General features: G+C 36.7%; 1 protein-coding gene across 3 annotated transcripts in view; it reads left to right on the top strand.

The window, feature by feature from the left end:
• LOC133524474 (rab GTPase-activating protein 1-like) overlaps nucleotides 1-11,381 on the top strand; it is a 98,780-nt gene extending 87,399 nt beyond the window's left edge. For all 3 annotated transcript variants that reach the window (XM_061860522.1, XM_061860533.1, XM_061860514.1), the window contains 2 exons: nucleotides 1,093-1,206; nucleotides 2,791-11,381. In XM_061860522.1, the coding sequence (XP_061716506.1) occupies nucleotides 1,093-1,206; nucleotides 2,791-2,954 (278 nt within the window). In that variant the 3' untranslated portion in view covers nucleotides 2,955-11,381. The remainder of the gene's footprint in view (nucleotides 1-1,092; nucleotides 1,207-2,790) is intronic.
• Nucleotides 11,382-15,795: the final 4,414 nt, after the last annotated feature.

The following is a 15,795-nucleotide window of genomic DNA, read 5'->3' as shown; positions in this document are numbered from 1 at the left end:
AAAAATATATATAATTATTTATATGTTTTTTATTTTATTTATATGTCTATTATCCTCTTGTTAGTTGACTACCTAAGAATCACATAGGTACATCCTGCTGCCGATGTAAGTTTGTGTTACAAAAAACTAGTATAGAATACCGTGATTGCTTCTAGTTTAGGTTTGAATCTATTTTTAACTTAAATATATATATATATTTTTTCGAACATATTTCCATAACATTACAGTCGCAAACAATACGTCATGAAATTATATAAATTAACAGCGTAAAACTACACAACAACAGTTGAAGGCTTAGCATCCATCATCTCACAGAATATGAACTAAAGCATAGGTATTGTACAAATAGCAACACTCTTAAGTGTCCACCGGTGAACTTATGCATTTTGTAAGCGTCTTGGCGGACAGGGTCCGGCGGCCAAAAGGTTAAATGTTCGACACAGTAACGTAATATGCTAATTTTCGCACTAGTGCGGTAAAGTAGCACCATATGTACTGTAATAGTAATTGCCTATTCGCACATGTATCGTACAACGTTTTACAGTACATATGGCCCTTTAAATGTTCGACACAGTAACGTAATATGCTAATTTTCGCACTAGTGCGGTAAAGTAGCACCATATGTACTGTAAAGTAAATTATGCAATGGCACAAAAAAACATACAATTATTTGATGTAGGTGCTTATTTAAACGGAAAAAGGTATGCTATGTTAATTAAGTCATGCCTTATCGGCATTTGAACCCAGGACCATCTACTTCGTAAACTAAATCACTACTGACTAGGCTACGAAGAGTACGAAGCCGTTATATTTGCCTGCTTCCAAATATGGTATCAAAATAGTACATCACGATACAAGTGTGGAAAATAGGAAATTCGCAATGAGTGGGAAGAAATTAAAACACGACCGAAGGGAGTGTTTTAAATCGACAGGAGTTGCGAATTGACTATTCGCACATGTATCGTACTTTTTTTACTTAAATTTTCGACATAGTTACGTAATGTGATAATTATCGCACTAATGCGGTAAAGTACTGTTAACATTTTTGCGTAGCGACTAATGCCTATTAATTTAATATTGGTTTTTCCACAGGTTCCATTATGGAGGCGGCGCAGAACCGGCCGTCGTTCCAGACCTACCTGCCCGCGGAGGCTCCGACGCAGCCCCTGCGGCGCCAGGGCTCCTTCACGGGCTCGCAGGGACAAGGTGAGGACGCATCCGGACCGGCGTCTGCAGCGTTCGCGGCTACCACCCTAACTTCTACGCCACACGGACAAACTTCTTAAATATATGCAATAAAAAATCGGCCAAGAGCATGCTCCCAAGGGCTATGCTCAGTGTAGGGGTTCGTAGTTACCATTCTATCAGAACAAGATAAACGGGGACTATTTTTAAATATCATGTACAGTCAGCGTCAAATACTTAGTAGCAGTCAATGTGGCCAAATAGTTCGGTACACCATACTTAATATATGGTGTGCCGAACTATTTGGCCACATTGACTGCTACTAATTATTTGACGCTGACTGTACATTGCAAGCATAAAGGACTAAGGGCCTTCGCAGCGCTTTGTACGTCTTTTTACTATGAAGATATTTTTTTTGCATTAACTCAAAAACGGCTAGATGCTCGCTATAGTTTTCATTGAATTTTGTTTCACGATTTTCTTTTCATATTTTTGGACCCATGGTTCAAAAGTTAGAGCGGGGAGTGGGGAATATTTTTTTTGTTTCCGAGCGATTATTGCCGATAATATTAACTTTATCAAAAAATTGTTTGTATTCGTTTTGAAAGACCTATCCAACGATACCCCACACCACTGGGTTAAAGCGAATTAAAAAAAGAACATTTTGTATGAGAGGTACCCTAAAAAAATATTCGTTCTACTTTTTATTTTACCGTTCTGTCGCCATGCGTGATTCATGTATCCATGCCAAATTGCAGCTTTCTAGCACTAACCATCACGGATACGAACTCCTTTTTTCGGATTTCTGGGTGACTACGAAACCCTAAAAAAGCGGCCAAGTGCGAGTCGGACTCGCCCATGAAGGGTTCCGTACCATTTATGACGTATTAAAAAAAAACTACTTATTAGACCTCGTTCAAACCAATTTTCGGTGGAAGTTTGCATGGTAATGTATATCATATATTTTTTTTTAGTTTTATCATTCTGTTATTTTAGAAGTTACAGGGGGAGGGGGACACATTTTACCACTTTGGAAGTGTCTCTCGCGCAAACTATTCAGTTTAGAAAAAAATGATATTAGAAACCTCAATATCATTTTTGAAGACCTATCCATAGATACCCCACACGTATGGGTTTGATGAAAAAAGATTTTTTGAGTTTCAGTTCTAAGTACCCCCAAAATTTATTGTTTTTTTTTTTCTATTTTTGTGTGAAAATCTTAATGCGGTTCATAGAATACATCTACTTACCAAGTTTGAACAGTATAGCTCTTATAGTTTCGGAAAAAAGTGGCTGTGACATGACGAATCTATAAGGGTTCCGTTTTTTGCCATTTGGCTACGGAACCCTAAAAAGGCGTTCGGTTTGATGACGGTTTGTGAAATGACAAATTTTCTAAATATCGGCAGGGTATCGCAATGATTGATGTAGGATGTATCAACTTTTTCTTGTCATGCATGGCCATGGTTACGTTTTCCAGTGACTATTTAATATAATAACACTAGTTTTATGGCAATTAAATTATCCAAATATACCTTACGCCCACTTTTCAAATTTGCCGCCTTTCCTACCGGCAAAATATATAACATACATACCTTTTTCCAGCAGGCCTCGGGCACGCCAACCTCGACCGGCGCGTGTCCGAGCCGACGGACGCCGTGATCACCCGAAGGAAGCCCGAAGACCCCAAACGGCACTCCATGGTCGTGGACACCCCCCGCGAGCCTAGAGACAACAGGCGGAGTCACGACGGACACTCCGTGGGTTGAGGAGCTGACACGCCCTGGTACTTTTGCTCTTAAGTTTGATTTCACTGGCACCTTCAGGCCGATGATACTTTTGTATCATTTCGGTGGAAAAACCTTCGTATTAAGCGGTTACTTGCACGTAAAAGGATGTGGCTTGTCAGCGACTGGGTGGAAAACTAATACATTATAACCTCGATTGGTAACTAATAGCCAGAAGCTATTAGTTACCTATCGAGGCACATAATGCATTCGGTTACCGCAGTTACCAAAAGGAATTTCGGAAATTCTAAAAGCCATGCTTGTGGAAACTCCCCGCTAGCTGAAAGACACGTGCGTTGAGCACTCCATGGGTTAAAGAATTATTGCCACGCCCGATTGTTTATGCTCATTTTTTATTTCGGTGGCATCTTTAGACCAAGCTGATGTTTATTTTATGGCACTTCGGTGGCAGAACCTTGAGGTTACTTGCAGATCCAGCGGTGTAACAAGCGAGTTGACCCTTTACAAACTTATGTCTCCTTCTGATGAGTAAATAAACCCTTTTTACGTCGAGGACTATTAAGAAAAGTCAGAATGTGACTGTTTTATTACTTTTTTGTAATTTATTTACTAGTTTTAGAGTCTCCAGCAAGCTCCGTTCTCCATACAAACGAACGCTCTCATTTTAAAACGACTAGCTAAGCTGCTCTGAAACTTTGTACTTACAATAGGATAAGGTATATCTATGCCTGTAATTAGTTTATGTAGTTTCAGATAGAAGTTTTTCATAAAAAATAAATAGTTTGTTTTATATGCTGGAGCTATTTAAAATAATTTCGAACATAGATATACCTCATGTCATTGTATGTGCAGTTCCATTACAATCCAACACTTAGTTTTAAAAAAAAACGATAATCCGTTTGCATAGGAAGGTGAAATTCGCCGAGCTTGCTGCGGACTCTTAAGCTGTGGTCTAATCTTTGGTAAACAACAATATCAAGCGCGTTAGAAAAAAAAATACCAAAACAATTTTAGTTAAGTTTATTTTGTTAATCAACTTACGAGCAAAATTAGGCGGTGTGGTTTTTATAATTTTTTGTGATAATGAGTTATCCATGATTATGCTATCTTAATACCGGAACATCTCATTAAATATATAAACAAACGGGTTGTCATTCAAAATACATTCACTTGAAATATAATACTAAATCTCTTCAATACATATAAGACTCATTTTCAATGGTACGTGTGAGTTGTATACCGAGGCTTAGTACTTATTTTCAATGTCATGTATTTTACTAGCAATCTGTAAAGCGTTTAGCGGGCGCACACCGTCAGTAAATAATGTTGTCATTAATACTGATGGTGCCCCCTCCACGTTAATCTTATAAGTAGCTGTAAGTGTGTAGGAGATGTATTGGATATATAAATGTGCACATAACCCTAGTCCTTGTATTACAATAATATGTTGTTAATATATGTTAATCGATATTATTAATTAATAATTCACTTATTATATTCTAATGTAGGTTAAGGGCTCACGTACGCGATAGTTTACGTTACATCAATATTATAACGTTACTATCAATTATCTATTATTATATTATTCTTTCATATTATGTATCTATTTTTGTGTAATTATCACAATAATAAACTACAGTGGCAATGCGTTAATAATGTTTGAATATCTTATGATGGGACTGCTGACAGTACGCATTTTTTTTTAACTTTTAAAAATGATTTTAAATGTATTTTTTTCTATAACTACTGTGTTCGTAATTAAACTGTATCTTTGTTCCTGCAACCTATATAAGTTTGTCTATCCTTTCAACCGCACATTTGCGGTGCTGTAACATACAAAAAAACTAAATCATCAATAAACACTACGAAGTCATTTTTATCACTTGTAATGACAGCACTGGATGTGACCAGTAAAAGTATTGAAATAGTTCATAAAAAAGTTACCCCAAGGAAGTTAACTTACATATAAAAAGGAATTCCTTGGCTCGTAAATAGGTAAAGATTAGCATTAGTCTGAGAGATACCCCACTATGATAATGCGTATAAAAGATAAGCTCGATATTTACCGAATTCACTTAAATATGTATCTTGCATCTATTAAGACACCCGTACACTGACGTCCGACAGTATATTATTTCATTTATTTACAATTTAATGTCTTTTACCATGAAATTATGGTATAACGTACTGTTGGTTCGGAGCTAAAAAATAAGACAGGTTAGGTTAGCTCTCTCACAATCATTCATTAAAAAAACTAATCGATTCATATTAATGTAATCTTATATTTGAATAATTGCTGTCTATTTTAAAATATAAATAGCTTAGGCACCATTAGACTGCTAATATATCATGATCAGATTATCATCACGCGATACTGTTATTAAAGCGGAAAAAAACTTACCCCCTTATTCATAAGACTTTACGGGCCTGATTTAGTTAAATTATGTTTTATCCCTGTCTGACAAATACAGAAGTCAAAATGACAGATAAAGACAAACGATTCATACCTAATTCAGGCCAGTAAAGCGTTTATGAATAACGCCGTAAGTTTCTCGTCCACAATAGTATTGACACACGAGTATCAATAATATTGATAGTCTAATCCGGCTCTTTCATAACTAGTATGATACATGTGGCCATGGATTTAGATTGCCGTAGCACGAGTGCCTTTGGTATGGTAAGGGGTATGGTGCTTCGCACTGAAACTATTGTCAGAATAAGTGTAAATGGCATAATAACTAATTGAGAAATTAGGTGTATGCCAAAGATAAAATGGTTATACTCTAGAGCGGCCCCTCTGACATCTCTTAATTTTTTTTTATTCCGGCCTTATCCATCATATGCTGCAGCGGTATCATGGTCGCATTTTTATCATCTGTCATATCATGCGTCACTTTCGCACTTATATACTTGTTAGAACGTGACAGGCATGGTGATAAATGATTAAGAGCCGATCTTAGCCCTACTGAAATATATAAATTGATTTATATTGTTTGGATCCAAATTTTTTTTACAAAGTGAAATATATAGATCTAATTTAAGAAATGTAGTGACCACGCATAGGATTTTTATAATCTGCACATACACGATCCACAAATACTATGATATTTTCTGAATTGAGGTTTTTTCTTTGGGTATCGACTTGAATTTAATTTCTGTACCATTTCGTACCTTTGTACAGTGACAAAATAGTTATTTACGATACAAGTGCAGAAAATAGGAAATTCACAACGAGTGGGGATCAATTAAAACACGACCGAAGGGGAGTGTCTTAAATCGACACGAGTTGCGAATTACCTATTCGCACGTGTATCGTACAACGTTTTACGGTACATATGGCTCTTTAAAGTTTCGACATATGAACGGAAAGTGCTCATTCCCGCACGCGAAAGTAGTACCATATGTACTGTAAAATTGATTTATCAAAGTGAGAGGCACTTTATTGGGACAACATACAATGATAAAATACGGTAATGGCCATCACAAATACACAATATGAAACTCGTTAGGGACCTAATATTATTGCCACTGTGAGAAAGTACGAAATGGTACTGGTTTTGAATCCCTTGGCCGTGCAGATACTTTACTAATTATATTATTATATTTATTTTACAATAATTAATTTACTGCCTCCAGAGATTTATATCGGCTTATTTAGGGAGTGTACCAAGCGTAGAATAAACACGTAACGTTTATTTCATATTAGTACGTAATACCTTAGAGTTAAGGTATAATATCGTAATGGTCTGTATCCCTTGGTCTCATTGTTTACATCACTGCTTAAATGCTAGATGGTAAAATGCATAGATAGGGCTCATTCATATAATTATAGTATAATAGTTCATACAAACGCGATTTGCGCAGCAACGAACTGGCACTGGCACTCTTCGTAGTGCCCGTAAGGCTCGTCTTTACGAAGTATATAAGTCAATGGTAATATGGTATATATGTCAGTCAAAATGTGATATGATAAGGATAGTAACGCCATAAAATACGAATGGCACAGTTTCATTGGTCGATAGGGCCCGTATGCGGGGTGCGAGAGATTTCCAAAACGCATGCCATTATGAGTTTCACTGGTCGTTATACCACCTTACCGCCTGCGGGAGTAACCCGCATGCTGTATATCGACCGAACTATCGACTTATGAGTTTCGCTAGTCGTTATACCACCTTACCGCCTGCGGAGAGTCACTCGCATGCTGTATATCGACTATCGACCGAACTATCGACTTATGAGTTTCGCTAGTCGTTATACCACCTTACCGCCTGCGGAGAGTCATCGCATGCTGTATATCGACTATCGACCGAACTATCGACTTATGAGTTTCGCTAGTCGTTATACCACCTTACCGCCTGCGGAGAGTCACCGCATGCTGTATATCGACTATCGACCGAACTATCGACTTATGAGTTTCGCTAGTCGTTATACCACCTTACCGCCTGCGGAGAGTCATCGCATGCTGTATATCGACTATCGACCGAACTATCGACTTATGAGTTTCGCTAGTCGTTATACCACCTTACCGCCTGCGGAGAGTCACCGCATGCTGTATATCGACTATCGACCGAACTATCGACTTATGAGTTTCGCTAGTCGTTATACCACCTTACCGCCTGCGGAGAGTCATCGCATGCTGTATATCGACTATCGACCGAACTATCGACTTATGAGTTTCGCTAGTCGTTATACCACCTTACCGCCTGCGGAGAGTCACCGCATGCTGTATATCGACTATCGACCGAACTATCGACTTATGAGTTTCGCTAGTCGTTATACCACCTTACCGCCTGCCTGCGGAGAGTCACTCGCATGCTGTATATCGACTATCGACCGAACTATCGACTTATGAGTTTCGCTAGTCGTTATACCACCTTACCGCCTGCGGAGAGTTACCGCATGCTGTATATCGACCGAGTTATCGACCAATGAAACTGAGTCATAACGTTGCAACCCTTAAAATCCTTATTAGTGGAATATCTTAGTATTATTTAATCAAGTGGCGGGCAGCATTATGTTTCTGAGATATATTCTGTTCTGCAGTTACTTACAGCTCGTTCCACAGAAGCTAGCACGAATGTAACGAACGAAACTTTCATTGCATGAGTGACACATGTATAGGTATACAGTCAGAGCCGCCATTTTATTATTGGTTAATTTCAAGCATACCAGGATTTCACGAATGTCGAATGTCCAAGATGCGAATGTCCGAATGCGAATATTAGGGAATATGTAGTTGTTATTATCATTCCTAATTAGAAAAAAAAACTGTTAGTATATAAAACATATGCTACCGTAGAACGGGATGTTATACCGTTGAAAAATGCTGTCTACTGGTCAAAATGCGTCACTTGAAAACAGTTTGCGCGCGCTGCCCACACGCGCGTCCACGAGACAGGACACACTGCGCACATTCGCATTCGCAAAACATTCGCTTCATTTGATGCTAATGCGAATGTCGATGCAAATGTTTAAAATTATGCGAACATTCGTATATTATCCATAGATATTTTCATTTTTCGTTCGTTCCATTCGTAACAGCTCTTGTAAATAGCTGTATTCATCTATATTGATTATATCTCGATGATATCACTAGCATTCGAGTAAAGATTTCTGCAGTTACGTCTGTATATGTAAAATGTATTGTTTGTTCTGATAGTTAAGATTAAAATTTGTATTCAAACGATCTTCTAGAAATAAATCGAGATTAAATAAAATAAATAGGGACCTAAAGTAACTTTCATTTAACGATGTCATGGTAATTACTTATATTTAAAAATTATATTCGCTATTATAATTAAATATTAACGTCAATTGATTATTTGCTGTATTATGAAAACCGCATTTATGAGTGAAAATATATTTTATTGTGTTCGATTTAATGTGATATGTCACATCGAGCTCGCTGCGTATGATTTCGGAGCAGTGAAGAGTCTTCGATCCTTCACCTGTACTATACAGGGTGTTTATATTTCTCTGTATATATTTCAAGGACGGACGGACACTTAATGTAGATACCTACTACCATAACAATAAAATATCGAGTTAGTAGTAGGTTTAATACTAGATTACTTGCAAGCTTTGTACGTCATACAGAAGTGAATAATCATTTACCATCGTATTTACACGGAAACGCACGAACGTGCGCGAACAATTACGAACGTTTCCGAGAAAATACGATGGCAAAGGATTGTTCATTAAATCTGTAATTCTGTTAGTTGGTGGAAGATTATGTTGAGCATATCAGCGCTTTTTAACCGATTTCAAAAAAGGAGCAGGTTATCCATTCGAGCGCACTTCTATTAATTATCAGTTAACTTCATCTGCATTAATAATCTTGCCGAGACGAAACTTAACGAAAGATGACAAGGTTGTAAATGGGTGTATTCTAAAATAAATATTGAAAACCTGATTCTAACAAATCTGGACTTACTTGGAATCATTCTACTCAGAATCATTAGCATTCTCCATCCTACCATTAAAAAAATGTCCCAAAATGTCCGTTCCATTACGTCACGTTTTACTGTGAAAAATGTTTTCACTTGTATGAGCGTGACTTAGTGGAAACTACAATTTGATTTAACTAATATGCTAGTTGTTGTATTTTGAGTTGAAAGAACTTAAAAACACCAGGATCTGTGAGAATCAAGTCTTCAAATTTTTTTTAATAAAAAAGTTCATATATGCTCAATATTTTCAAAGACTGACTGTACAATCAGGTAGAAAAGTTACGGGCAAAATGCCAAAAATGATCTGAACTCTAAAGTAGCATGGTCATTTGAAGCAGCTTCTGTCGTTGATTGTACAAGCAGTGTACACCGATTTATAACGTGTACTCCAACTTCGAACAAAATAAAATAACGATTCTCGGGTAAAAACAAATGACGACGCGACAGATTTAAACAGGTCGAAGCATGTTTTTGGCGGAGCGCGCCCGGGCGGACCGTCTTCGGCGACCGAATGCGTCCGAATTTTGAATTTCGGAAGAGAAATATGAAATGTTCGAAGTTGAACTACTGGGTCTAAAAAGACACCTTCCTTATACTGTGGTACAATCAAGGTATTAAATATCAACATGGACAAAGTGCCAAAAATATGTATACACGACTATATTGCCCATACATTAAAGTAATGTGTACATATTTTTGGCACTTTGTCCGTGTCGATATTAAATACCTTGACTGTACAAGGCTTATTTGTATCCGCTGCCATAAAACGTGTCTCACCTCTTCATATCGCATTAGTTTTAGTTGTATCAGATTGATTTATTGTACAAATGTAGCTATCGAGTACATACAAATTCCATCCAATTTGATTTCCTCTTTTTAATGTGAAACTGTTTTGAAATAGCTGCCAGATGTTATGATTCTATAGTTTAACTCACGGCTGTCGGTGTTCGTGACATGTCGTGGTATTATTTAGGGCCTGTTTCACAATGTCCAGATAAAGTCCTGTTCAAATAAGCTTAACTGGTAGATAAAGTGCTAAGTTTTGTAGAAAGTTTTGTCTGGCAGTTAATTTATTTGTTAATTCTTTTCTATGAAAATATGTTTATAGTGACACTCCGTCACTTTGATCAATACGGCGCAAAGTGAGCTTAGACAGATTCTATCTAAAACCAAAAGTAAAAACGCACCTTCGAATTATGAATCTATCCAATTTTTTATTAAAATAAGATGTCTCAAAATGTCCGTTCCATTAAGTCACGAGTCAGTGTGAAAAAATATTTCACTTGTATGAGCGTGACATAGTGGAAACTACAATTTCCATACAAATTTTTGGGACATTTTTTTTGACAAGACAATTTCGTGCGCTGTACACCTCCATACATTTTGGGTAACTGATTGTCAAAACTTAACGATTGACAATTCATGACTGCAAAACATATGGCGCAGTACAGCGCCATCTGTTTTGGATGTCAAACTAAGGCCTTTTCTTAGACTTAAATCTCTCTATTACAATAAATCCTTATATACGTTTTTCTGCCATCATTAACATAAATTCGTGAGTTAAACTGTAGTTTTAGAATAGTGTTATAGGTAAAAAACTTAAGTAAGTCACCTGTTGTGTGTAGTTGTGACGTGTTCGAATAGACAATACATGTTTAAAAGACACACACAAACAAAACAAATTTCTATTCGAACACGTCACAACTACATACAACAGGTGACTTACTAAGTTTTTTACCTATAGCGTGTTTAATTTAACTAGCCACAGTGTAGGTTTGTTACATTTGATATCGTGAAACAGTACAAACAGTATACAAATTATATGAGCTTACTTAACATGTGTAAGCTAGCCGATTAGCTGTATGGTTAGAATGCACGGCGCTTATTATTTGCATTATGACTACATCGTTATCGCGGGAGCAAAAAACAAGCCTGGCAAAGAACACATGTAACAGAATGTCTGTTTTGTACTCGTACCTACCTGCCTACACATTCTAAACCTCTAAGATGTGCTTCATATCTGACAAGAAGTTTTCGTTGGAAAAGGTCGATAAAACTCGTATTCCACTATGTAAACGCTTACCTTAGTCTTAAATTTGTATTAAATTTTTATATCAGTATTTACTTCTAAAGTATTTTATTTAGATTTTCGTAATATGGCCAAAATTTTAACCAAGTTTTCTACTGCTACATTTTCAACCATTTTTTTCTTAGCCTATGACAGTATCCCACTGCTGGGCAAATCCCCTAAATTTTCACGATTCCCGTTGTCCAGCTTTTTCCGACGAACTAATGACGGCGTCTAAGTCGTTTTTGAACTCATAGGTACGGTCAACCAATTTGATTCCTAGGCCACTATAGAATCATGTCATAATGACTTCTACGACAGTGCTTATTGAGTGATGCATGTCATGTATAGAGTAGTTAAAGCGACAAGGTTCTATAGTGGCCTAGGATTCAAATTGGTTGACTGTACATATGAATGTTTCTCGATAGCTGTGTCAATTTTGTTATTGTTTATTGGTCATAATCTTCCAGTACTGTCAAATTGTTGTTGCTCCCGCGACAACAAGGTATGTGATAACACTGGTTTTGACAGAAATATGAGATTACCTTTTGAACGCCAATAACTGTCAAGATAGTCGCATATGAGCGGCGTATGGCGTCCAAAGGGTGTATATACAATCGCAGAAAAAAATTGCGCGTAATATTATTGTAAAACTAAGCGTCAAATATTGTAAGCATTTTCACACATTCCAGTAACATTGTGTGCATAATAACATATATATTAAATTATTTACGAATACTGCTTTATCGTCGAAATTTACACATTTATTTCGGGACCTCATATGGGGATTCATAGAAATTTTTCTTTTCCAAAATGAAAGCTTCCTTAATTTCCTATGATTTTTATTGAAATTTCCGATAACTTTCCAACATTTTAGAAAGTTTCCACAACTTGCACATTTGTATTTTACTATTTACTAACACTCACTAGTAGAATATTTTTGCGTAGCGTACTTATGATTATGAAAATTATGTCTTATGAAAATTGTATTATTTATTTTGAAATATGGCTTATTACTCTTGGAGACTAAATGATCTCTATATGATATTAAGTGCTTTATTTATAATACTGAATAAATGGTATTGATTAATGAATAATTTTCTTGTTTTTGTGTTGTGTTTATTTACGTGGTAAACACTGGCCGCAAGTTATATATTACGAGAGCGTTCAAAAATATCTTGACATGGACCATATTGTGATTAAAGAGTCTGTGATTAGAAATTATTGAGCGCGTTTGTAAAGCAGGTATTTTGATTACACATATAAAAATATTTCGTATGTCATTCCGTACAATAAAAACCTTACGGATTGACGTTTACGTTGCTAAATGTGTTACATAAAGTCACTTTATAACCATAAGCGAGGTTTAGACTAACAAGAACTTGCATGCAATTTTTATTACATTTCGGTACCGTAAAACTACCCAACTATAGTCCAATACTGCAACTATGGTCCACAAGTTCAAAAGGAAATTAAGTATCTATACCAATGTTCCTTGTGGTTTACTCCTAGTTTTACCTTCCATTTATAAACATACTTTGCCTTAGAACTACAAAAATATAGTAAAATACACACCTGAACGAGAAAAATTGAGTTTATTTGTGGACCATAGTTGGGAGCTTTGGACTATAGTTGGGTGGTTTTACGGTATTTAATCAAACTTTTGAATCCAGCGTACCTTAATAGTCGGCAATGTAACTTAAATTGCATGCAAGTTCTTGCTAGTCTACGCCTCGCTGTACGCATACCGTTTTGCTATACTCTAACCCCCTTATTCATAAACGTCTACTAAAGATGACAAGCCGCTGATAATCGTTTGTCCATTTCCATCATACCAATACGTCGGAAAGGGACAAACGATTATTAGCGGCTTGTCAACTTTAGTAGACGTTTATGAATAAGGGGGTAATACTTTATTTTGTAACCCTATACAATGTCCAACTGTGTCCCAAATTTCGGCAAAGTTTACCCTTTTATGATTATTTGTATTTTACTTGAATAACTGATCTCTAGAATGTCACTAGTGCACGTGAATCGATTATTTTTAAATATTCCAGTAATAAGTTAAATGTCGAAACAAAAACATTCTGGTGAATTTTGGTTGTAAAAATCAAAGTCAAAATATTCGATTCATATAGAAATGTGACCTGTAGCGGTATTTGCCCTTTAAAAATATTATCATTATTCGAAATTACTGATAGTGCATTTCACTATCCAACCAAGATAATATTTTTAGGGTTCGAATACTTGCATCTAGAGATCGCTTGATACGTTAGTAGTAAGATAAATAAATCTACGTATAGCTTTATAAGTATGCAAAAGCATTAGAATACGTTAGAGTGAGCTGTATTCACTGACAAGTGTTGTTTTAGTGTCTTTATGGAAATAAACATTTTACAAATATTTGTTTTTATTTTTAAAATACTCTATGACCGCCGTAAGGGCTCAGGACCGTTTCGTCCACAATTCTATTTCGTCACCTTAACATGTCATTACTGTCATATGGACTGTTCTGAATCGTCAATATTCCTATATCGTCACTTTCCTATCTTGTCCACATTTCTATTGTATGCTGACATTGACTTGATATAGAGTCAGTGGTAGTCGTGCTCCGCACCACGACTCCATATCAAGTCGTGGTTTCGATCAGGTTTGTATACGTGTAATTTTTGACGTGGCGTTTATGACTCTCTATTACTTGATTGACGTGGCGGCGAAAAGGTGACGAAATAGGATAGTGGACGAAGCGGTCCTGGTCGGCGGATAATTGAAATTGTCACCAGGCTGGTCCACACAAAGCGAGCATACGCGCGAGGCGATTTCCTCACGCACAAACCGGCCAGTGTAGGCAAAGGCACGTCTAATTACGGGCATTTTTCTCTGTCACAGTAATTACATCTTAGTGAGAGTAAAAGAGAAAGATCCCCGCAATTTGCGAATTTCGGTTTTTGCGGTAGGCCCCCTAAACCCACCACAGTTGCCAGAAATCAGTGTTACGGCATACTCTGTCAATATACTTAACATTCGTCTTTACGATCCAATTATTTTTAAATATTTGGTTGCCTGCGAGTGCAAGTCACACTTTGAATAATCGTAAAAAGTATAGGTACGTGTAATGCGTTCGAATGATTCAATCGTTAAGAAATTAGAACTAAATTGTATTACATTTTTCTTTTTTTTTCTATACCACGTCGGTGGCAAACATGATGGTAAGCAGTCACCGTTGTTTCCGAGTAGAAAGTAAAGTGTAAAACGTTTTGATATTATACCTAGTATATTTTCCGGCACAATATTCTTGACAGAAAGAGGACTCCAAATATTTTTGTTTTCTCTTTCTCTTGCGTGGTAAGGAAATAAAACAAGAAACTGTGTAAAAGTCAAAAATACAAAACTTAAGTTAGCAAACTTGAAAACGATGATAGCGGGCGACATCTAGCGGCGATTAGTAAAACATTGGACTGTTATATAGCGACATCTTTCGAGGAGTAGTTGCAACTTAGTACACTAAAGGTCTAGATGGCACTAGTAGTAACTTGTATTGTAACAAGCAAATTATAAAACTTCACTCCAACTGCCCACGACATCTATCGTGTATATTTCAGCTTTAACCCTTGGGACGCCTAGTGCCTGATCCGTACCAGTCCTGTCAATTGCCAGAGGGTCTTCAATTTTTGTACCCGTCTACTGCCTAGTCCCGGATCTGTACAAACTGTCTCAACTGCCTTTGAAATTTATTCTAGCATATTCTAACTTAATTTTGAGATCTAATCACTTACAAATAGAGTTTTATATTACTTGCATTTGAATGCAATATGAGTATAAGTCTCGGCAGTCAACGGCTGCACGTACGCGAGCCTATCCGGCGTTTGAGGGGGATGGGACGAATCCGGCACTAGGCATTTAACGGGTACAAGTATGTTTGTCGGTTCGACGTTCCAGGGGTTAATCGCACTCCCTTCTATAATATTTTCTAATACTCACCTTCCGGCAGCATCCTCAGGGCTTAAAACCGTGTCGCTTCTAAATATTTTCCATACTCCATGATTTTTTTGTATGTTATTGACACAACGAAAAACGAGGTTTATTAGGTTTTCCTTTTTTTTCTTCAAAATTTGCATTAAAAAAAATTAAGCGAAACCTGTAAACCAAGAATATAATGCTGAAGCGATCGACATTAAAATCAAAGTGATTTGTTAAGATTTTGTTACTGGAAAACGTTTTCTCCCGAAGTGGAATTTCATAGAACATACATACATACATACATACATATAATCACGCCTATTTCCCGAAGGGGTAGGCAGAGACCACGGATTTCCACTTGCTACGATCCTGACATACCTCTTTC

This window comes from Cydia pomonella, chromosome 1, assembly GCF_033807575.1.
Source record: "Cydia pomonella isolate Wapato2018A chromosome 1, ilCydPomo1, whole genome shotgun sequence".
In the NCBI taxonomy this organism is placed as follows: domain Eukaryota; kingdom Metazoa; phylum Arthropoda; class Insecta; order Lepidoptera; family Tortricidae; genus Cydia; species Cydia pomonella.
Note: the sequence above shows the minus strand (reverse complement) of the source record. Positions and strands in the feature narration are given on the sequence as shown.